Below are 18,886 nucleotides of genomic sequence, written 5' to 3' on the forward strand. Positions count from 1 at the left end.
TGCGTATAACAGAGATTTGAACAAATTAAGGGGGTTTTAGGGACTCTGCAGCACATCGTCACAACAACACTACTTAAAATCACTACTAAAATCACAGTAATTATTGCTTTATCATCATATGGTTGAGTGTTACTGACATGTCTGGGGTCACTGGGATCCAGGCTGTGCAGTAGATTCTGCAGCTGGTCCATTTCATTCTGGGCTTGATTCCTCTCAGCATTCAGGGTGTCCAGCTGCCTCTCCATGGCCTCCATCTCTCCTCTCAGCTCTCCTAGTCTCTGTATCCTCCTCTGAAGCTCTTGCCTGAGCTGCTCCTTCTCAGCCTCACAGATCTATGAACAAATCAACATAGATCAATTAAATAATTAAAAACAAATCTGAATGGAGATTCTGCTATCAAGTTTTACTTAAACAGATGAGAACTTCTCAAAGAGACATGCTAGTGGTGTTTTAAAACATAGAGCCATTCACAGAAGATGTTTAAAGGGGAACATCTCACCCGTCTCTGAGAAACTGTCTCCTCTAGCTGCCGGAGTTCCTCACTGGCTCTAAGGATCTGCTGCTCTCTCACCTCAATATCTGTAAGTAATTGCTGTAATCGCACCTCAGCTAAAAACAAAACAAAAAATAAAAACATAGATGCATCAGGAAAACTGCAGAGATGTAGATATTACAGTGGTCCCATAAAAAAACGAGAAAATGTCCTGCATCATTTGTTTGCAGATGCCACTTGGTTTGATTTTTGTGGGGCCACTGTTCCTAACCCACCAAATTACTAGGTCATCAACAGTCCTTTCAGTTTTATTTGAGGGTGTTATTGTTTATACAGTATGCACAAGCAAGGCGACTATATGCAGTAGTACCAAAACTGTGCAGCAGTGCTGGTAATAAGAATCAAAAACTATAGATTGTTACAAGTAAAGCTAGTAAAAATGGATAGCATATGTAATATACAAATGTATTTACTTTATATAACTATTTAAACCCTTTAATATAATGTGAATACACACACAGTACCCTTGAACCTTTGTACCTCTGAGCTGCACATGTCTGGACATGTCATGTTCTCTGGGGCAGTCTGTCTCTGTCAGGTCCCCTGAGGCTGGCTGCTGCTGGTCTTGTGCACCCATGCTCTCCGTCTGCAATGGGAATGTGATGTTCCTCTTCTGACAAGACTTTCCTAAGTAGGGACTCTCGCTAGAAAGGTTCCCTACCTCCACCTCCTGAACAACATAGAGAATGATGTCTCTAAAAATTAATATCATCCTACCATATATAAATAACTAAAGCAAAGTCATTTGGAGCTTTTGTATTGCAGAATTTAATCATCAAAGCTCAAATGTATGAAATGTCACCTATAAATAAATAATAATGTCACTGTTAAAGACTCACACTAGCCAAAAATCTTATATTATTAAAATCTTAACATATTTCTTTTCTTAAAGTGGAACTGAATGAAGTAAAACTTCATGCACTACATATTGAATGGAAAAAGATAAGTCACACTACTGTTCAAAAGTTTGGGGTCAGTAAGATTTTTGTTTGTTTGTTTGTTTGTTTTAATTAAATGAATACTTGTTATTTAAATTAATACCTTTATTCCAGCAAAGATGCATCAAATTGATCAAAAGTGACAGTAAAGACATTTATAGTTACAAATTAATTTTTAATTTAAAATAAATGCTTTATCATGGAAGATTATCATGGTTTACACAAACAGATATAGCAGTATAACTGTTTTCAACAGTAGGACTCAGCCCAAAATAATAATGTGGGGCCACCTCCTTGTGGGCTCACCACCCATAAGGAGGAGAGTAAGAGATCAGTGCAATGTACAATGTACGGCAGGCAGGTATGTGGTGTGGTGGGGTGGCGGATTTTGAGTGGCTCCATGCAGACTGGAACTTTGTTGCAGAAACTAAATTTTGGTACATGGAATGTGGCCTCTCTGGTGGGGAAGGAGCCAGAGTTAGTGCAGGAGCTTAAGCTTTAACAGCTAGATATAGATGGCTCTCTTGGAATTCCCAAAAGAAGGCTAGAGACATGGAGACCAATTGGGCCCTGTTCAAAGCCTGCATTGCGGAAGCGGCTGCTGCTAGCTGTGGCTGGAAGGTTGTTGGTGCCTATTGTATTGGCAACCCAAAAAACATTCGTTGACATAAGCGGGGAGGGAAGACGTCACATGGAGAAAAGAGGCCTTTCAGGTTCGGTTAAGCCATGGATCTCCCGATTCTGCCAACCGGTATCCGCAGGCTAAAAGGACCACAGCTGCAGTTGTCATAGAAGCAAAAACTTAGATATGGGAAAAGCAATGAAGGACTTTTGGTCGACCTCGAAGAGATTCTGACAAACCATCAGGCGACTTAGTCGGGGAAAGCATGGGCTGGTCCAGGCTGTGTTAAGTCAGGACGGGGATTTCCTGATCTTGCCTGGCAATGTCGTCTGAAGGAGGAAGGAACATTTTGAGGATCTTCTTAAACCGGAGGACATACTTGCACAAGAAGAGGCAGGGTTGGAGGGCCTGGCCCATGGCCCATTTCCCTAGCGGAAGGCACTGAGGTAGTCAAAAAGCTGACAAGTGGCAAGGCGCCAGGGGTTGACAGATTTACCTTGAGATACTGAAGGCCCTGTATGAAGTTAGGCTGTCTTGGCTGACACGTCTGTTCAATAGCGCATGGGAATCTGGGACAGCACCTGGTGGTTGGCAGACGGGTGGGGTGGTTCCCCCCCTTTTTTTTTTTAAATGGGTGTGATCCAATTATAGAGGGATCACACTCCTCAAACTGCATGGCAAAGTCTATACCAGAGTGTTGGAAAAGAAGAATCCGACCAATCGCTGAATCTCGGCTTGAGGAGGAACAAGGAGTCGTTTTTGGAGTCATCTCTGACTCCTGTTTCCCAACAAAGGAGTCAATGGAATCAGCTACTTGACTCCATTTACTTTACATCAAACCAGTGTCAGGAATAATACAAGATTGCAGTTGTTATTATACTTTTTCCCCCGACACAAAGCCTTAAACAACACACTAGCGTGACTGTCCAAATTAGTCCAATTTAGCAATGACATTACCTTGAAATGAAAAGTAGCTTACAACATTGTTACCTAGCAGTTGCGATACCCAATTTTACAGAAGTAAAAGTCACAAAAAAAGCTGTGGTCGAATATTATGTCAAAATTAAATAAACAAGAAAGTATTCTTTAATGAATTCATCTCATTATAATGGTCGGGTGATGGCACTAAATGCCAATAATCGTCTTAAAAAGATGCTTGGACAGGAGATTTAAAGATACTAAAAATAAATAGGTGCAATAGGCCTAAATACAAAAATACACGATAATATACACTTACTGGTCTGTTTAATGATTAAAATCCTTATTTAATGATTATGAACACAAATTAGGTTATGGAAAACCAAATTTATATTTATTGCATTAATATAACATCAATTAAACTACACTGTAAAAAGAATTGTTGGTTTAACTTAAAAAAAGTAAATTACCTGGTTGCCTTGAAATTTTGAGTTCATTGAAATAAAAAAAAATGAGTTAATACAATGAAGGCGATTGGTTTAATCAACAGAAACTCAAAATATTATGTTATCTGAACTACATTAATTATTAAAGATTTGACAAAAGAAAAAATGTTGTGATAAATCATGAAAATAATCTTTTACAGTGTACAAGCTGGCTGTCAAAGTCATGCAATCAATTAATTTGATTTGTCATTCAGTTCAGCTGTGTGCACCTCATTATCTCTAGTACTTAAGTTCTCTCTGTTTCTGTTCAGTTTGTCTGGCCCAGAGGTGTAAAGAGTACCTGAAAAGCATACTTGAGTAAAGTACTGATACCTTACACCGAAACTGGCTCCACTACAAGTTACAAGTAACCAATTCCAATACGACTTGAGTAAAAGTCTTAAAGTATCTGATTTTAACAGTACTTAAGTATTTTACTCGTGCTGAATGTAGGCTCAGAGATCCACTAGTCCTGAGAGACATGCCAGTGAAAATAAGAAACAATTGATTTGTAAGATGAGAAAAAGTTTATTTTCTAAAATCAAAATAAAACTGAACACCTCGATATTGCAATAAATCAAGGTCGACACAACAACCTTATAAACGTCTACGAACTCTCAAGTCTCAGTTAAGCTCAAGTGCACAGAAAGGCCTTAAGTAAACCAATATTCTTCAAAACGTCTTGTCAATATAGCGGATAAATAAAACAATGTGGTAACACATTATAATAACTCACGCTATGAAGCATTAGTTAAGCATTAGTAAATAGTCAAATCATCATTATAAAGCATTAATAGACATTAGTAAGCAGTTTATAAATACACCTATACATGCTTTGTTCTTGATTTATAAGCATATCTATAATGTGTTTAATAATTGTATTTTCATAATTTAGAAATGATAAATTGATCATTAAAAAAGTATGTATTATATTATTTACAAACCAGTTATTTAGGAGTTGTCAGTGGTTCATAAGATCATTTAGAAAGTGTAAGTAAATTATTAATAAACTATTTAAATGTACATTTATGCATCTTATTATTTAGACATATAATAATAGTTAATAAATGTGTTAATAAATGCTTTATTAACACATATTCCTATTTTAATTCATGATTATTCAGATAGTTATAAAACATTTAGTAGGTGTCAGTTAACTATTTTTGTAAGCTCATAAAGTGAGCCTCGTAAAGCTTTTATAAAGGAGATTTAAAGGATACAGAACATAGAAACTTTACGAAGGGTAATTTGATATAAAATTAAAATAAACCTCTGCAATGTCTCAGAAAATAAAAATTCCTGTACACCTCCAGAAAACTAAATGAAACTAAGCCTTTGCAATCTGATACAAAAATAAATTTCTGTAAAAATTTACCAGTGCCAACACTGGATTACAGAATACAACAAATAAAGTTTTATAAAATAATAATAATATAATAAAATATTTCACAATGTCAAAACTACCTCAGTACTAACTTTAAAACATTAGAGAACAGCAGTGCAGAAGATCACTTTTTATCTCCTTTATAAAAGCTTTATGAGCCATAAACAGTCCTCACTTTAGATGAGCTCACAACAATAGTTACCTGACCACTTCTATATGTTTTATAACCTGAATTAATCATGAATTACAGTAGGTTATATGTATTAATAAAGCATTTATTAACGCACTGAGTACTATATGTCTAAATAATATGTATAAATGTATGTTTAAATAGTTTATTAATCATTTACTTACACTTCCTAAACGATTTTATGAACCACTGAAAACTCCTATATAACTGGTTTGTAAATAACGTAATACTTATTTTAGAAATGATAAACTGATCATTAATAAAGTATGAAAATACAGTTATTAAACACATAGATATGCTTATAAATCAAGACAAAACATTAATAGGTGTATTTATAAACTGCTTACTAATATTAATGCTTTATAAATGATGAATTGACTTTTTACTAATGCTTAACTAATGCTTCATAGCATGTAGTTATTATAAAGTGTTACCGTTTAGGTGAGTAAAGGCAAAACGCACAAGATATAGTACCTTCAATGCCCTTAGATGGCAATATCGCTTCTTTATGTCAAAAACAAACTGCTTCAGAATAAGTTAGGTGCCATGAAAAATGTAATTTGTAATTGCATTACTCATCACAAATGTAGGTGGAGTAAAAAGTACATTTACTTGCTCAAAAATGTATTCAAGCAGAGAGTAAAAGTTGCCAATATCTTTGATACTCAGTACAACTACAAAGTAGCCAAAAAGATACTTAAGTACAGTAACTAATTACATTTACTCAAGTACTTTACACCTCTGGTCTGGCCCCATCAATGCTTTGTAGGGGTGTAACGGTACACAAAACGTTTTTTTTTTTTAATTACTTTTTTTTTAATAAACAGTGGTTTACTGAACAAATTGTAACTCTGTCTTTAAATATATTAAATTAAATTAAATTATAACTAAAATTTTCTTAAGGATAAAAAATATATCTGCTAATGCTATAAACTAGGGAGCCCTTACTTGAACTTTAGGTTACTCTAATATTAAAGGTTAACAACAGAGCCCAAACTATAGCCTAAATTCAATCGCTATTTATTTTTAGATATAAAAATTAACACTCAAATAACAAATTGTATGCAAACATGTAAGCTGCACATAAGGCCATTTTTGCATTAACTTCTAAATCTAATTATAAAATTAGTGTTTTACTCCAATTCGAATCAAATTTCTACACATTGGCTGTCATTTTCACGGCAGATTTAATTAAACATTAAATAATCAAGACATCACTAACAGGTTAAGTAAAATATAATGAATATATAGGCTAATACAATGCATATATTAAGCGAAAGAGTTCATTTCTCTGGCAAACTAACAAGCTGTGGACACTGAATGGCTTTTCTGAGGTAAATGTTATGTGACAGTGTTTACAAGCTGATTTATTGTAAGGTCTTTCCGCCGTTGAAACACTGATTAAGAGATTACACAAGATATGACCGTTTCAGTAAGTTGTACTATCTTTCAACATACCTTCAGGTGTTCATTCATGTTTATTCTTTAACTAGTATTAAAGAGAAAGAGATGATTGCGTTCACTCGCGCTGCCGGTTGAATTGAGGCGCCTATACAGTGATCTGTCACGCCACACCAAAGCGAGTCAAAACCGCATTTTCTGTTTGAATTTCATGATTTCGTTCACGTGTATGTGTACCGTTACACCCCTAACGCTTTGTGGAAGTTTATCCTGTGTTCCTGTTGCCTGAGAATTATATTAAAGTGAAAGTGACATGACGTGTAGCCAAGTATGGTGTCCCATACTCAGAATTTATGCTCTCCATTTCAAACCTCCAAGTGCACACACACAGCAGTGACTATCATACACACACTGTGAACACACACCCAGAGCAGTGGGCCGCCATTTTTTGCTGCGGTGTCCGGAGAGCGATTGGGGGTTAGGTGCCTTGCTCAAGGGCACCTCAGTTGTGGGTAATGGGAGTGGAAGAAAGCGCTGTTCATTCACCCCACCAACATTTCCTGCCGGTACTGAGACTCGAACCCCCGACCTTCGAGTTTGAAGTCCGACTCTCTAACCATTAGGTCACAACTGCCCTAAAGACTTATGAAGACTTTTGATCCTTCATCTTCATCTTCATATGCATGTTTACTATAAACCGTGACAGATGGCCGGACTCAGAAGTGATAAAGCAGCAAATTTTTCAGAGTTTTGCCTTTTGTGAATGTTTTTTGTTCCCATTCAGTCGGTCACGTTCGACGTACGTCGGACAGACCGATGAATAGGAATCTCGCTAGAGAGGCCAATCTACTTCGAGTGTAACTACAACGAGCCAATGCACATTGGCATGCAATCATATGCATCAGCTGCTCGCCTCGCAGCGCGGGTATATAATGAGCAGCAGGTGTGTTGCATCTTCAGCTTTTCGCTTCGGAGCCGAACGGTGTTTGTTCCTGTTCTCTGCAAGAAGACGAGTCAAGCTTTTTGGTTGAACTTCTCTTTTTTTTCGAGTGCGGGCGAACAGCACAGCAGCGGGGTCGAAGTCCTGTCTTTATTTTCTGTTTTTTTGTTTCATTTGCCATTATAGAGCAAATAGCTGTTTTGACAGCGTCAGAAGGCTGTTCTCACGGCCGGTACGGTGCGCTTCGAGCGCTGAAAGCCGTTTTTACGGCTGGTAAGAGTGAGCGCCTTCAAAGAGAGAAAGAGCACACGACAGGCTGCACACAATCCCTGTCTGTGTTGCGGCGGCCGTTCCCCTGCGTGCTTCAGCACTCTAAAAGAGTAAAGTCCCTAAAAGAGCTTACACAAATAGAGCTTGCGTCTTTTTAAAGATGACATTCTATTTGTGTGTTTCTGGATGCGGTCGTTTCCTGTCCTCACTGACGGCCACGATCACTGTTTCACATGTCTGGGCGCGTGCTGAAACGATGTTCGTGGGTGGTTCATGTTTTCGTATGAGAACATGATCACGTCGACACGCCGGTCGTGACTCTTCTTTCTCCGGGAAGCTTGAGTCCCCTCTGTTGTTGGCCAGCTGCCGCTTGTGTGTAAAAGCACAGCCGCGGGTCTGCCCGACACTCTGGGAGACCGCGGAGATCAGCGAGAGCAAACCTCTCACTCCTCTGCATGTCGTGTGCCGTCGAGCTGTCGGGCTGCAGCGCGGGTTGTCACGGCAACCCAGCGCTCGCTCGGCGCTCTAGATGCGCGGTCTCCTTGCCTAATCTCCATTGTAGCGCCCTCTCTGGTGCACCAGAAGAGGTCTACTTTGGTGAAATGGCTTGAGTGTCTTGAGGTTGAGGGGTTCCTTCGGGGAACCAACCCCCTAGGGCCCCTCCTTCTCTAGCGCATTACATGCTGTGCAGCTTCTGGATTGGATTGCTGGTCCTTTTCATAGGGGAACCTAGCATTTTATTCAGGGCTCCAGCTGAGGGTCAGATGTCGATTGCAGCATCGGAGAGAGGGCTGTTATGCTCTGGAAATGAGGGTGACGCTGCCCACTGTAATGGTGTGTGCTTATGCTGACTCAGATTCAGAGTTTACAGCCATGCTTTCCCGGGTGTTCCGGATGTGCATGAAAAACTTGGCAGTATGGAGCTATATTGGTGCCGTAAATATGGAATGCCAAAAGTGCCAAAATCTGCATAAGTTTTTACTCTCTCACTACCCTGTGAGGCCTGTGAGGCATTGAGGCCAAGGCACTCTTTATGCATGAGGGTAGTTCTGAGCCGGGGTTGAGCTGCGCTTGTTGACTAACCGTGATCAAAGTCACGGCGCAGGCCTTCGGCCAGACGATGTCCACCTCAGTGGTCCAGAAGCGCCCCCCTGGCTTACCTTGCTGAGGTGCAAGAGGTCGTCAAGCTAAACGCTTTCTCGACACTCCCATCTCACAAGGTGGCCTTTTCGGTGACACTGTCGGGGACTGAGCCCAGCAGTTCTCCTCAGTTAGTGGCAGACCGGGGAGCCTCCCCCGACAAACCATTGAGTTCCTCGTGGGCCCTCAGTCTGCTCGTCGCCAAGGGTGTCGTCCCCTGCAGAAGAAAAAAAAAAACTCCGGCCCAGTCTGCTCTACTGTGTCCGCTGCAGGAAGATGACGCCTCCCATCTCTGCTACTGTTTAAGTGGTTAGTGAAAAAATCACCCATGAGACAGGTGACCCAGAGATGGGTGGGGCTGCTCCCCCCCCCGGAGGAGGGCCGGGTGGTAAATCCTGTTGGTTGGGTTTGTTTCTGTTCTCCCGCTGGTCCAACAGCCAGCGGTACCCAAATTTTCAAAAAGAGAGCAGTTCCTCCATCTCTGGGTCTGAAGAGGGCTCGGAGAGCAGTGGGAGGAGAAAAGCCTCACCACTCTCATCCCCCTCTTCCTTCGCCAGAGGGCAGCAGCGTGCAGTCGAGAAGGCAGCAAAGCCTCTCCTGCGCCCCCTGCCCAACCGTGGAACCAGGTAGGTGTTGCACAGCACACTCTGACCCCGCTTCGGGTCACCTCGCAGAGAGAGCCTCCCGAGCTGCGTCCCTGTGTTCCACCTTGCTGCCTCACTGCGGGTACGCCTGCGGTCCCTTTGATCCCGCTTGTACGGTCTCTGTGAGCCTGGTTAGCGCTCCCCAGTCTGTCTCGCTGGCTCATTCGGACCATTGGGCTCGGCTATGCGATTCAGTTCGCCCGGCGTCCCCCCCAAGTTCAGGGGTGTCCACCTCACTGCAGTGAAGGCTGTCGATGCCCGTGTCTTGCGTGCGGAGATTGCGGTCCTACTGGCGAAGGACGCGATAGAGCCGGTCCCTCCAGCCGATATGAGGTCAGGGTTCTACAGTCCCTACTTCATTGTACCCAAGAAAAGCGGTGGGTTACGACCGATCCTGGATCTGCGAGTTTTGAATCGGAGCCTTCACAAGCTACCGTTCAAAATGCTCACGCAGAAATGCATTTTCGAGTGCATCCGTCCCCAGGATTGGTTTGCAGCGATCGACCTGAAGGACGCGTACTTTCATGTTTCGATTCTTCCGCGACACAGGCCATTCCTGCGTTTTGCGTTCGAAGGTCGAGCATATCAGTACAGAGTCCTACCCTTCGGGCTGGCCCTGTCTAAACGCGTCTTTACGAAGGTCGTGGAGGGAGCCCTTGTTCCCATGAGAGAACAGGGTGTTCGCATCCTCAACTATCTCGACGACTGGCTCATTCTGGCACAGTCCCGGGATCAGTTGTGCGAACACAGGGATTTGGTGCTCAGACACCTCAGCCAGTTGGGTCTTCAGGTCAACTGGGAAAAGAGCAAACTCGCCCCGGTGCAGAGGATCTCTTTTCTCGGTATGGAGTTGGATTCGGTCGAACAGATAGCACGCGTCACAGAGGAACGTGCTCAGTCGTGTTAAACTGCCTGAATACGTTCAACGGCAGGACAGCGGTTCCACTGAAATTTTTTCAGAGGCTCCTGGGGCATATGGCAGCCGCAGCGGCAGTAACCCCGCTCAGTCTGCTTCATATGAGACCGCTTCAACACTGGCTCCACAGCCGGGTCCCGAGATGAGCGTGGCAACGCGGCATGTTCCGGGTGGCAATCACTCAGGAGTGCTGCCAAACCTTCAGCCCGTGATCGGACCCCTTGTTTCTTCGGGCTGGAGTACCCCTAGAGCAGGTGTCCCGGCATGCTGTGGTATTCACAGATGCCTCTGCCACAGGCTGGGGTGCCACGTACAACGGGCATGCAGTGTCAGGGGTTGGACGGGCCCCCATCTGCATTGGCACATCAACTGCCTCGAGTTGCTAGCGGTACGCCTTGCCCTGAGCCGCCTCAAAGGGCCGCTACGGGGCAAGCATGTACTGGTCCGTACGGACAACACTGCGACCGTTGCGTACATCAACCGTCAAGGTGGTCTACGCTCCCGTCGCATGTCGCAACTCGCCCGCCATCTCCTCCTCTGGAGTCAGAAGCATCTGAGGTCGCTTCGTGCCATTCATATTCCCCGTGTGCTCAACCGTTGGCCGACGAGCTATCACGAGCTGCGCGGCCAGGAGAGTGGCGACTCCACCCCCAGGTGGTCCAGCTGATTTGGAGAGAGTTCCCTCCTTCAGGGAACGAGGGTTACCTTTGTAACCGAGACGTTTCTTTTTTTCGTCACCATGGACCTTCCTGCTGTTCACCTGTTGTGCCTTGAGCAGGAGGACCGCTCCCTCGAGGAACACTTGGAGGAATTCATCGAGCTCACCCATAGTACAACCTACCCAGACGACTGCCTCTGCACCTTTCTGCTCGCTGACCTGAACTCCACCACCACAGCGCAGATTTTCGGGGAAGGTCCTCGAGGGAGCCATGTATATGGAGTGGGTGCTGAGCACCTGTGAATCAGCATTCACTGTCGACCCAGCAGATGACAACGCCAGCCCCATTCCCAACCCAGTGCCCAGACAGCTATCACTCCGCTGTGAGGAGCTACAGCACGTGCCCACTGCAAATAGAAAGAACACTTCAGCCGCGATGTTGGAGCCTGCGTCTGAAGGAGCAATCGAGGATCTTGGAGTATGAGGGAATGGAAGCGAGTCCATTGCCTAGGTCTTTGGTGTCTCTCCACCTCCTCAGCTCTCCATCTGCGTGGTGGCCTACACCTTCATCACTGTCGTTGCCTAATAACACCATGACTCTGTCCTGGCTGTGGCCTGAGTCTCCATCAGCTTGCCGCTGATCAAACCAAAGCTTTGCTCCACCAAAGCCTCCTCCTTGTGTCTGCAGACGAATGGAGGTCACCTTCCAGGAGGGGGCGTAAATCAGTTCATTTAACCTTTAATACCTTCCAGGAGGGGGCTTAAATCAGTTAATTTAACCTTTAATATTATAGTAATGTACCAACTGACAGGGTTCCCTGTATCATTTACTGCATTTGAGAAATATTTTTCCTTTGTGAAAATTTGCCATGAACTGTACCTGATATATATCCAAATAAATCAATAACGAATCTAATTGAAATTGGAATTGGATTGAATCGCAAGCTTGTGAATCGAGACTGCACTTTGGGAGTATGGGGTACCAGGGCTGCTTATGTATGCCATCCGGCCACAGTACAAATGGTGTGAAAGCTGCATTTGCATTCTCTGCAGTATGTCAAGCTTGTTTCCAGTGAACGCTGATCTCCGCCAGGGCTGTCCCTTGTCACGATCCTGTTTGTGATATTCATGAAGGTACAGCCAGAGGCAGAGGGTGTCTAGTTTAAGGGCCTTAGGGTGCTGCTCTTAGTGGATGATGTTGTCTCATCGGGCTGTGACCTTCAGTCAGTGACCTACAGTGTCCTGTAACATTTAACCAGTATGAACAGCAATAAAGTGCGCATATCAAGGTTTCAGTTCGAAAACGTATGAGCCTTCGAGTTTCCCCAAGACGATACAGAATGTACAGAACGTACAAGATTGGTGGAGCCGCTTTTCCATCGGGCCAAGCTGTTTGTTTAAGCGTTCCATTCCGTGCCGAGCCGGCCGGTACAGATATGGTTTTGTTTTGTACTGTGGTGCTGCGATAACGGAGTTCTTTGCAATGTAATACAAACGAGTCAGTTGTTGCCTTGGTAACACAAGAGTTTACAGACGATACGAGATGTAAATAGCGACTGCGCTATGAAGGATGACCACATATTTCTTTTAAATGTATTATTCATTTGTGTTCACATCATTCAAATATCGCGTTTAGAAAGCTACGAGAAACTGGCAGCCAGGTAACACAGGTAATCGATCCTGAGTGGAAATATCACTACCATGATCACTACACAAATTCTAGCAGCACGGTAGTCGGTGTATGCAGGGAAATTTCTCATACCCCTTTGTTCGAAGTGTGGTCCCGAAAAATCTTTGTTTGAAGGGCTATCTGGCCCTTCCCCTTACTCCTACCACTCCAGCCAAAAGAGAATCGAGGGTTAAGGTAAGGGGTAGAAATGGGATTGGGCCTTAGCATGATGCCACCACAAATCAGTCCCGGATAAGTGGAGGAGAATGGATGGATGGATAAATGTAGACTTTTAGACTTTTGAACGGTAGTGTAAATTTACCAATTAAAAACAAAAAACGATAATTAATCCCTCTTACTCAAAACAAATCATAATGAATTATCTACTTTTATTCACTTTTATCCTCTAGCTATTATTAAACCCAAATAAAACAAAAACTTACAGGGTCTGGATAAAATGGAAGAGGTTCAAACTTGATATCTATTTTGTGAAAAGCCAACTCCTGCTCGAGCTCATAGTGTTTTTGACAGGCCTGGGTCAACTCCACTGTTTTCTGCTTCAGCTGTGTAATGAGGAAGAGATCATTTAAACAAAACACTTTACATATCACCATAAAACACATCAGCCACACATCACTACAAACCTCTCAGCTTAGAATGAGATTGGATCTTAAAGATGTGTACTACAACTGTTACAGTACACTGTGTATACTGGAAATACACAGAGCAATGAATGATAATTGAAGATTTCCATTAATATAGAATGCACACATGCAGACACCTCAGAAACATGCTAAAGAACATATCAATGGCATACCATCAACAACGCTCTCTAAAGCAAGCACCTGAGAGGACAGGAGAACATAATGTTGACATCATTCAGTAATTGGTGGGGCACATAGGCTAAAGGACATGTAAATACCTGACAGAGAGAATCCAGCAGAGGAGCATGATATGGAAGCTGAGATTGAAGCAGGAAAAAAGAGAAGAGACAGTAGAAGACATGCAGACAGTTTATGTAAGAGCACAGGAGTGAAAGATAAATCAATAGGGAAGGGAAAGCTAGAGGAATGGCATTAGAGCCAGTTTTGCAATAACCCATAATTAAGTGGTCTCAAGTAAACTTCTAGCAGATGTACTGTATGAAGTAAGTTCTACTCAAATTTACCTGTGTCCAAGCAGACGACCGTGATGATGACCTATGAACGTGATCCACTAATGTCTGACAGAAAGTGTCCAATTACAAGCAGTACCTTGAACAATATATATCTATTGTTTTTTAATTTAAAACCTAACAAAACTATTTCTGTTAAATGTTTTGCATGAAACGTGTGCTTGTGCAATATAAAGAAATGCCACGTGGTTTGAAATTTTGTATACCCTAAAAAAAAATACTGAGCAAGTGCTTTAAAGCAATGAGCATAAATTTGCTGTTCTAATAGTTGAAACAGATTGTGTTCCCCTTTTCTTCTCTTTTTCCAAATGCAGGCTCTCCAAGAATTTCTTTTCAATTAAAGCGATGATAAATGAGGCAACACACACAAAAACACTTTTCAATACCATTCACAAAATACCTTTGGAGTAGGTGCAAAAGCATGGAGTAAGAAGAGAGCGCTGAACAGGAAATTGGCTAGAAATAGACAGGAAAATTAATGTACATTTTGGAAAATTAATGTGTACTTGAGTGCTCACTGTCAGTGCATTTTGAGTGTGCACGTGCAAAGATTTGGAAACTAATCGGAAAGAAGATATAAGTAATTTAAGGATAAGATTTAAAGAGAAGTCAACATGAAACAACATGAAAAATTTACAACCCATTTTTCCTTCCGTTATGTGACATATTTCAGATTAAAACAGTATTCAACAAGAGAAAATTGTCCTGGTTGTGCTCGCCCATATAATGCCAGTAAAAAGTAACAAGCATCAAGCTTTAAAAAAAGATGCAAATGTATCACAGAATAATCCCATGCCACATCTGCTGTTTATTCCAAGTGTTCAGGGGGTATACTTTAAAAAACAACCCGAAATTTAATGCATTATTTAATTAAAATCCTGATCTTGCCTGTTGGTCTACTCTGCACGACTGGGAGTACAAGACTCTATTAGTTCACTCCGACTTGCCTAGAAAAAGCGACATAAAATACAATTCCCAGAAATTTCCAAAAAGTATCTGTTTACTTTCTTCACTGAGATGAACATTTCCAAACTCAAACTCCAGTTGTCAGATGGCAGTCAGAATAACAGGCGACAGATGTGAACGTGATAACTTCTTGTTGAGACGAACACAAAACATATATTCATCTCAGAGAAAAAAGTACATGGATGGTGTTTTGTGTCACATTTTTATTTATCTTGATTTCTGACAACTTTTTTGGGGGCAAGTCAGAGTGAACTACTAATAGACTCTAATGAATGCACAGTCGTGCATAGAAGACAAACAGCCAAGGTCAGGATTTTCATTAAATAATACACTAAATTTCACGTTGTCTTTTTTTTTTTTTTTTTTTTTTTTAATACCAAACCCTGTCATGTACCCCCAGAACACCTGGAATACACAGCACGGGTTGCATGTGATCATTCTGTGATACTTGTGTATATTTTTTTTTAAAGCTGAGTGGTCCAAAAAGAAACAAGGGCATACGTCATTAGAACAACAATATACTTGCTGACTTTGTAAATGGTTACAGAGAAAAGCTGGGCATCATACACTACCAGATTTTATCAAACACAGAAACATGCGCCTCATTGCTAGAAGACGCATGACAGATGAAACAAACATGGATATGTAGGAGATGACCGCAGAAGTTGTTGTAGTGCCTCTGTGTGCTGAGTCTCAAAAGAAAAAAGGAGTAAAGCCCATTTGGATGTGGTCTTGGGTGGGTAGACGTGGTCAGTATGGACTCCACAGATTACAGAGTGAATAAGAGGTGAGTGGCGTAGTCAGTTGTTTTATCCATGCTGAGGAGTCAAATATTGAGGCTAATTTGTTACGTGTGTTCTTCTAATTTGCTTTTGTATTGTTGTTAAGTTTGTATTTTATTGAAACACCGCTAGGATAGAGGACAGCTTCGGTTTCAGTAGCGACATGTCATACACTTCGATATGTATTCTAAAATCAGCTCAAAACATCAAACATGTTTTGAAAAAATCTGACTGGATGAAATCATAATCTGAAGCTAAAAAATCAGAGCCTGTGCCCACCATACACTTTTGTGTGAAATCTTTCATCTCCAAATTGCCCACAATCTGCAGAGTGGTGCAGACTTTCATCAACTATTGTTGAATTGTAAATGTGCAAATCAAGGCAAAAATCTAAGCAAAAGTTGTATAGTGTATTCCAGCCTTTAATATTCATTTTTGGGTGAACTAACCCTTTTAAAAAAGTAAATCAATCTGGATTTAATTTCGACTTTAAAAAGCTTTTTTAAAAATTATTGTTTACATAAGATATCACAGTTGTGTGTGAGGACAAAATGGTCCACCCTATTCACAAAATAGTCCACCCTATGACAGTGAAGACTCCATCACCCACCAGTTCAGATTTGGTGTCCAGTTCTCTCCTGAGTTCCTCGTGACCCCGCTGTTGTTCCTGATTCTGGTGTCTCAGGCTTTGGTTTACTGTTTCCTGCCGCTCCAGTTCTTCCAGTGCTGCAGTCCGCTCTCTCTGAAGCTGTGCAGTCTCCTCAGCTCTCAACTCCAGCTCTTGCTCCAAACGCTCCACTTCCTCTGTAAGGACAGCACAAAGGGGCTCAGATTATAATAGCACATATGAAGATAAGATAAATGTAGAAGATGAGATGGTGTACCCATGTGAAAGCGTTGATGTGCTTGCTCTCTTTCCTGTGGACTGATTGGTTGCCCATCCAGTATTTCCAGTGACCTCAGATGAAAGATTAGGAAGAGGTGATAATGGGGCAGGCTGGAGACAGGGTTTTCTGCTAATGTCAGACTTGTCAGGTTCTTCAGAGGCTTTAGTTTAGCCATCTCATGAAGCTAGGTCACAAAGGTGGAAAATGTTGTAAGTAACATAATTGTGCATTACAAAAACTGAGTAATTTACTTTTAACACAGTTAAATATGTGACATTAAAGGGATAGTGCAAAAAAATTCTGTCATTATTTACATACCCTGATGTCGTTCCAAACCTGCTTTTCTGCAGAACACTAAAGAATATATTTTGAAGAATGTTACCAGTTTTGGTGCCCTTTGATTTCCATTGTATGGACAAAAAAAAAAAACACACAGACATTTTCCAGAATATCTTCTTTTATGTTCCACAAAAGATTAAAAGTTACACAGGTTTGGAACAACTTGAGGGTGACAAAATGATGAAACAAGTTTCATTTTTGGGTAAACTATCCCTTTAAGATTTTTTTTTTCTGTTGATTGGCTGTTTTAAACACATGACAAACAAATATAAGCAAATGCTGAGATAGAAAAACCCAGATAAATTATACCTACAGAGAATATCTTGTTGCTGTGTAGGTTTATGGTCTGAAGGGATTTGAGCTTCTTTGCCATCCAGACCGGAAGATGTTCAATGTTGTTGAAGGCCAAATTTAAAACCTGAAGTTTTGTCATGTGCTCTAGGCCTTCAATTTTTCTGTAGATAATTGAAATATAAATTATATTTTAAAAATTTTACTAGCTTTTACAACTTTATATTTTTTATTCTGTTACAACACTATGAAAACAGTAATTGTTTGGATATGTGGTGCCACCACAGTTTTTTTTTTTTTTTTTTTATTTGTAAGGGAATGTTTGTTGTTAAGGAGACAAATGACATATTCTTACTGTATCCTGTTACTGGAAAGGTGGAGTTCCCGTAATTGACATAATTTCTCTAGTTTCTCAATTCTCTCAATCCTGTTGTTATTGAGATTGAGAACCTGCAGGTGCTCGCACTTGTCTAAATGTTCAATATACTAAAAAAAAAAAAAAAAAAAAAAAACATGAACACACAGAAGTCAAAACAAATGAAAGTAAAATGTAACTATATAAACTTTACATTCACACTGAGCATTAACCAAATAATATCCAAATCTTACCTTAAATTGTTTGTCACTTCCCCTAGATGTAGACAGATCCAGAGTACGCACAAGGACTAAATTTTCACATTTAGTCAATCTCCTGATCACGTCTTCTGTGATGTATCTTGTCCCCTTATATTTTCTTTTGTCTATGGGTAGATATTTGTGTAAATGGATAATACATTATTGAGTGCAGATATTTACAAAAACTGGTGGCAGCTAAGTAACTAATGATCTGAGAAGCTGATATGGTTGCAAATTAAGTTCAAGTAAAGGTGAAACTCTTAAAAAATAATGAAATTATTCATCATTGTGCTATTACAAAACACTTAATTGCATTGGATGAAAATTAAAGGTACACTACATAACTTGAGATCATTTCCATCTAAACTGTTTATATCTCTAAGGCTAGTAGTAAATGTTTAATGAGCAGTAGGATAATCTCTCTTTTTAGTTATGAGAAAGGCAAACCATTTCATCCGCAGAGTCACGCAGAGTCAAAGCACAACCAAAACAATCCCTGCGTCTCAATCAACTCCCTAGCTTCCTAGGTCGTGAATCAGTATATCGTGTAAATGAATGTGGCCGACTCCCTGATTAGTGACCTGACTACTGAACTAGGGAGCTGACTGAGATGCACACAATAATGTTCTTCCGCAAAACGCATGCAGTTTTGTTTTTTAACCGCTAGAGGGCCAAAAGTTAGATAGTGTAGTGTCTTTAATAACACTGTTGTTAAACATACTATATTAATAGACCCTTTTCACAGACTGTGATGATGAGTTTTAACGGTCAACAATATCGTAAATCCTGCAAAGTTTTTTATAATTTTATTTTTATTTTTAATGTATGTACATTTATAAATCAGTTAGTTCCTGTCCTTGATTCTGATTGGTCAATAGCTGTGTTTTAATCACGATAAAACACGGCTATGACCGCTTCACCCAACGGTTCTGTGTATCACTATATAACACCCTTAGTAACCACTCTTAGCAATGTAAACTGTATGTTCTCAATTGATATTGTTCATTGAAGCTTACTGTATTATGTAGAAGAGAGTTGTAAAAAAAAATATAAAAAAAAATAATTCAATATAAAAGTCTTCGCTACTGACACACTCATAAAGAC

General features: G+C 41.0%; 1 protein-coding gene across 10 annotated transcripts in view; it reads right to left on the minus strand.

The window, feature by feature from the left end:
- The window catches only part of cntrl (centriolin), a 56,408-nt gene that overhangs the window by 35,634 nt on the left and 1,888 nt on the right, over positions 1-18,886 (minus strand). For 8 of the 10 annotated variants that reach the window (XR_007930230.1, XM_051893724.1, XM_051893722.1 and 5 more), the window contains exons 2-11: positions 17,777-17,907; positions 17,523-17,653; positions 17,190-17,331; positions 16,535-16,721; positions 16,261-16,454; positions 13,651-13,689; positions 13,172-13,291; positions 1,034-1,223; positions 500-609; positions 138-332 (exon numbers count right to left, since the gene is read on the minus strand). Coding sequence is in view for 9 of the 10 variants with exons in the window: in XM_051893724.1 (XP_051749684.1) it covers positions 138-332; positions 500-609; positions 1,034-1,223; positions 13,172-13,291; positions 13,651-13,689; positions 16,261-16,454; positions 16,535-16,721; positions 17,190-17,331; positions 17,523-17,653; positions 17,777-17,907 (1,439 nt within the window). In the remaining variant the exon portion in view is untranslated. Of the gene's footprint in view, positions 1-137; positions 333-499; positions 610-1,033; positions 1,224-13,171; positions 13,292-13,545; positions 13,564-13,650; positions 13,690-16,260; positions 16,455-16,534; positions 16,722-17,189; positions 17,332-17,522; positions 17,654-17,776; positions 17,908-18,886 lie in introns of those variants that run through there. The other 2 variants (XM_051893723.1, XM_051893729.1) reach the window with 2 other exon arrangements.

This window comes from Ctenopharyngodon idella, chromosome 5, assembly GCF_019924925.1.
Source record: "Ctenopharyngodon idella isolate HZGC_01 chromosome 5, HZGC01, whole genome shotgun sequence".
Lineage (NCBI taxonomy): Eukaryota > Metazoa > Chordata > Actinopteri > Cypriniformes > Xenocyprididae > Ctenopharyngodon > Ctenopharyngodon idella.